The 5,764-nt window shown below is 41.6% G+C and overlaps 1 protein-coding gene across 1 annotated transcript; it reads left to right on the top strand.

Moving 5' to 3' along the window:
* Nucleotides 1-206: 206 nt before the first annotated feature.
* Nucleotides 207-5,543, top strand: GPHB5 (glycoprotein hormone subunit beta 5). Its single transcript, XM_016141796.2, has 2 exons — nt 207-1,840; nt 5,229-5,543. Exons 1-2 carry the CDS (start codon nt 1,637-1,639, stop codon nt 5,415-5,417), a joined length of 393 nt encoding a protein of 130 aa, XP_015997282.1. The 5' UTR covers nt 207-1,636; the 3' UTR covers nt 5,418-5,543.
* Nucleotides 5,544-5,764: the final 221 nt, after the last annotated feature.

The following is a 5,764-nucleotide window of genomic DNA, read 5'->3' as shown; positions in this document are numbered from 1 at the left end:
GTGTTATTAATATTATCCAATCCTTGACTAATTTTAAGGCTTTCAAAATGTTTCTTCTCTCTGTGATTTTCATCCTTTCAATTAGTGATTCCATGTTTTTTTCCAGGTAGAATTATTGTTTTGTTATTTTTCAATGTATCAAACGAGTTGTGAGTCAAGGGGTTTGCCATGTGTTCCTAGTGGCTGATGCCTGTTTCGAAGGAAAGTTGTGGTTACCATGAAGGAAAATTTAATCCATCTTGCCCCAACGCATTTGTTCTCCTGAGAGCTAGGTGAACTACCTTTGACTGTTTCCCTAGGATTATGTCACCCACCAAGGTAACTTTCTGTTTCAGTAGGTGATGTTAAGAAACAAAACAACACCCTTTCAGTTAATCAGTTTTGGAAAATAGAGACCTGCTTTATATCTCAGGTCTTTGATGTGTTTAGTGGTTCCTGTAAGGATCTGCCTCTCTTTTGTTTTGATTGACAAGACCTTTCCTATATATTTGAGCAGTCAAGCAGCCCAGTAACAGAGGGCAGAGACATTTACCCAGAGCAAACTTCCACCACTCATTGTGAATTTCTGAAAATTTGGGTGCAAGTGTGAGCTCTAAGAGAAGAGTTAGCTCCAATAAAATCAGGTAAGTGCTTTTCCATATTCGTAACTTCATTCTTTTTGGGCTGAGGTCCAAAGAGCCCTACTAAGGTGACAGATTAGAAGTAGGATCCGGGAGATCAGATTTGGAAATAAATTACTTTCCAGCCTGTGGAAAGTGATAATGAATTGGGGGCATTCCACAAATGAAATGTCCATCCTCACTTCAACATCCAGGTATGCTCTGTCTAGTGGGCCTACATGAAGGGAGTGATTCTGTTTCCTAAAAAAGCACAGGAAATAACCAAGACCCAGAGAGAATAGATTTGACAGTAGATTAGGATTATGTTTTAAATGCCTCTGATGTTTTCCATCATTTAGACTTACATTGAATCACAACTAGGTATCTATTATAGTGGAGGCATAGAGCAGAGACAATCTGTAGCAAGTAGGGCATATTTTTGTAAGAGGCCACAAAGTCAGATGCTAAGTTTCACAGTATCTTGTGTATATCCATGTTTTGTGGAGGATTGGGTTAGTAACAATACCTACAATTATTATTTATCTATCTCCCCCCTTGATTCCCCTTTCATGACATTGAAAATATAATTTTAAGCAAACATGCAACATGACATCAAATATACTGGATCTGAATAAAAATAATTTTTGTGTATTTATGTATTATGTCAGGATATGCATTACTTTTGGTGTGACTCATGTTTCGTGTTCATTTGGAAGATACCATTGGAACAAATTTCTTTTACACACAGGTCAAGTCCAGCAGTCGAGGCACAATAAGGAAAAGCCTGAGGATGCCCTTGGAGGGTTGGGTGTCTAGTGAGCACAATGGGTCCATGGAATCTATGCTGAAGTTAGTTAGAGGAAACGTTGGGTACCTGCATTGGAGTTTATGGACATCTGCAATTTCTTGGCCTATTCTGAAATTCTAAGAACAAGGTCCCTTTGATAGCAATTGACACATTGTTGGCTGCCCCAATGGGGGGCAGGCAGCGGATCTGTTAATAAATTCTGTTTCCTTTCCCTCTCTGGAGGAACAGCATGAAGCTGGCATGCCTTTTCCTCGGCCCCATGGCCCTCCTCCTTCTGGCTGGCTGCTGCTGTGTTCTCAGCACCTCCAGCGGGAACCTGCGTACCTTCGTGGGCTGTGCTGTGAGGGAGTTTACTTTCCTGGCCAAGAAGCCTGGCTGCAGGGGCCTTCGGATTACCACGGATGCCTGCTGGGGCCGCTGTGAAACCTGGGAGGTGAGTCAATGACTTCAGGGTCAGACATGTTTCCTGATTCCCAAATGTTCAATGTTGATGAAATGAGGAAGAACTGGGGGATTTGTTCTATTCTGTGGATTTTTGAAAATGATAATTATTTGGCATGCTTCAAAAAATTTTGAAAGAAAAATGATCTTGCTCCTCTAACAAAGCATTGATAAAATTAACAATTTACTTGCATGGCATCTGTGTATTTGGGTATCATCTCTGTAAGGTTAGGATGTGCTATTGTTCTATTCACTTTACAGATAACATGGAGATTCAAGGGGTGAGTGACTGCAAAGTTATGTAGAGAAAGATGGAAAGTTGGGAATAAATTCTTGCTTCAAAGGATATAACCAAAACTCTTCCCTGTGTTCTTCCACCGGTGGTGATAAAACCAGTTGGTTACCAAGAGAGAAGCAGATGAGGGCAGGTCCTCAGCCCTTCCACAGCCCTGCCCTCCCCTCTAGTGGAAATGATGAGGGGTCTCAGGGATTATCACTGACAGATCTGTTATGTCCTTTTAGTTTCAATTCAGGTTTTTAAGACACATAACATTTAAAATGGGGATAAAAATCTCAAACCAAGTTAGAATCCTATTGGCCTGAGATGAGGAAATGTTTGCCAAAGGTGGGAAGAAAGGGCTATTCAGCACCCTGTCAAATCACACCGTAGAGTGACTGTTGACTCTTCGCACTGAAGAGTTGGTTAGTGATGAAGTACCAGCTCTGATCTTGTCACCCGGCTCAAGAATCTTTAATGACTACCTACTACTGCAAATTCAATAAGCCACTTTCAAGGTCTTTAGCAATAAGACATCTGCCTGTTTTCCCAGTGAATATACATATTCCGGCTTTTAAAAAGTTTTGTTAAACACTCTTCATGAAATTTCACTTTCGGTCTTTTACTAGTATCCCTTCTCATTCCCATCTATCATCCAATTTATCCTATTTTTTGCCTGTCTCCAGAGCTGACTCCATCCCCAAGGGTTTTCTAACTCCCTGGTTACCCCATTATTCTAGCTAACCTTTTGTCTTACTTCCTCACTTACCACACAACACTAGATTTTAAGGTTTTTTGAGGGCAGAGATTCATTTTTCTGCACCTTTCGCAGCTCTTGTCAAAGTCAAGTACGGTTGATAAATACTTGTTGAATTATATTGGATCAACCTCTAGCTGGAGTTACAATGTACGTTCTCTAGCCTAGTAGATGCCAATTTAGAAGGCCTTGAGCACCATGAGAGGACACTACCATTTAGAAAAATATCCTTCTGTTCAAGGACTCAGAGAGCAACCTGCTATCACTTAAATTAAGTTATGGCCCTATGAATGGAATTGGGTTACGGTGATGAAATCTCCAAATTAAAGGAAACTACTCTACAAAATTAGCTTTATTTTTGCATCACTCAGGGGCTCGAGACCTAATAGCCAAATGAAAATATGTTGCTAAGGATACCAAGGCTGTGACTTGACATCAAAAGTGCCCATGGAACTTTGGCATGTCTTTGTGTTTGGGGCTTGGCCTGGTGGTGCTTCCCATGTGCCTCCTGGTGCTCGGAGTTTATTTTTGGGCTATTCAGAGTTATTTCTGGGCCCAAGTCTGAAACCACCACTTCCTTCAATTCAGCCACTTTCTCTTATCCTTATAAATTGATGAATGTCTTTATTTGGGTCATGGTCCCCCACAGGAGGTCAGGGACAGTGTTCTCACTGGAGAAATGGAAGCACCAAGACCATTAGGAAACAGGATTTCCCTTAACGTCAGTCAGCTTTGTTTATGCCTCTACTGCGCCATGAAAGGGAGGCTACCTGTAGAAAATAAGTGAGATTTATTTTCCTAGCAATCTGAAAGTTTCTGAGATATATATCGCTGATTTTTGGTAACTTAACTGAGGAGCATGTTTGGAAATAAGGATGTTCATGATGGCAAGGTGGCTGCATTTACTTTGAAGGTGAAACTGTTGCTGAAAAGAGCGTTTGCTCATGGCCTGGGTAGGGTTGCCAGGTTTAGCCAAAAAACAAAACAAAGCAAAATTAGGATGCCAATTAAATTTGGATGTTAGATAAATGACCAGGTTTTAAATGTCTGTTTCGTGCAATATTTGGGACATACATACATTAAAAAATTTTTGTCGTTAATTTGAAATTCAAATATTATTGGGTGTCTATATTTTATTTGGAGACCCTGCCTGAAATTCCAGACTACTGACAGTAAGAGGACATGAAGCAAACTTTATCTCCATCATGATGCCGTGAAGTTGATATTTTATTTTACAGATGAGGTAAATGATGCGTCAGAAGTTTAGTGGATTTTTCCCAGGTCTCTAGCTAGTAGCAGAACAGGGACTCGAGCTCAAGAGGTCTGACTATAGGGTTTAAGATTTTAACTATTTCTTTGTGCTGATTTTATGATCGAAATTCTCTGTTTATCAAAATTAATTCTGAATTCAAGTTTTATCAAAGGTGAAGAAGGAAGAGAGTGAATTTACGGGGCATTTGGAAAACTGCCTTGCTCTGTTTTCTTTCATCGATTTGACAGTGACTGAGAACCTCCTGGGTGCCAGGTACTTCTCTAGGTAGTAGAGGCACAGCAGTGGGTAAAATGAGCAAAAATCCCTGTTCTAATGGAGCTGGGTCTCTAGAGTAGGAAAAACACAACACGAATAAATAAAATGTATGTCACATGGTACTGACAATTGCTATGGAGAATAAGAAAGCAGGAAGAGGGAGACGAAGTGGCAAAGCGTGAAGGCAGGATGTTGCAATTTAAATATCATGGTCAGGAAAGGCTTCCCTGAGAAGGTGACGTTTGAACAAAAACCTAAGGTTGGTGAAGGAGTGAACCATAAGGGGAAGGTCTGGCCCTGATGGGGTTGAGGATAATCAGGAGACGGTTGTGGCTGGAACAGAATGAGGAAGCCAGCAAGACAGGGCTGTTGGAGACAGATCAGAGGTGAAAGTGTGTGGAAGACGATGTAAGGTTTTGAGGGCTTCGCCTTTTACTCTGCTGAGTGAGATGGGAAATCACTGGGGTTCTGAGCAGAGGAGAGATAGGATCTAGCTTTTATTTTAAAGGAATCACTTGGGGCTGCTGTGTTCTAAATAGACTGTAGAGGGTAATGGGAGAAGAGAGGAGACCAGTTAGAAGGCTATTATTAGTTTGCTAACTATTTATTGAATACTTACTGTGTGCCATGGCTCTTCTGAGAGCTCAGGATATGGTAGCAACCAAAATCAAGTTTCCTGCTTTCTACTGGGAGGAGAGAGGTGAACAATAAATGAAAACAAGTTAATTTCTAATAGTGATAAATGGTACCAAAAAAAAAAAAAATGAAGCAGGATGGTATGTTCTAACGGGTTCCCTATTTTCTACCCATGGGGACAGAAACCCATTCTAGAACCCCCCTACATTGAAGCCCATCATCGAGTCTGTACCTACAACGAGACCAAACAGGTGACGGTCAAGCTGCCCAACTGTGCCCCGGGAGTCGACCCTTTCTACACCTACCCTGTGGCTGTCCGCTGTGACTGCGGGGCCTGCTCCACGGACACCACCGAGTGTGAGACCATCTGAAGCTGGCGTGGCCTGCAGAGCATAGCTGGCAACCTTGAGCCTCACAGACCCACCAGCAAGGGCAGCACAAGCAGCTATTACCCCCTGGATTCAAGGACTGTTTAATTTTGACCACACCTGTGGAGAAGGTGACCTGTCTCAGGCGCAAGCCCCAGAGGCAGCATGCTTCTGCTAAAAGTGTAAAACGATATTTGTGCCTTCGCTAAAATACTTTCTCTGATTCACACACCCGCAAATTAATTTTTCTTTACCTTGAAGCTCAGAATATAATTCGTGTATCACAATCTTGCTAATGGTTTAAACACATTGGGCATAATTAGGAAATGGGGCTAGAAAGCCTTTTAATT

The sequence above is a fragment of the Rousettus aegyptiacus genome, unplaced genomic scaffold, assembly GCF_014176215.1.
Source record: "Rousettus aegyptiacus isolate mRouAeg1 unplaced genomic scaffold, mRouAeg1.p scaffold_m13_p_3, whole genome shotgun sequence".
Classification (NCBI taxonomy): Eukaryota; Metazoa; Chordata; class Mammalia; order Chiroptera; family Pteropodidae; genus Rousettus; species Rousettus aegyptiacus.
Note: the sequence above shows the minus strand (reverse complement) of the source record. Positions and strands in the feature narration are given on the sequence as shown.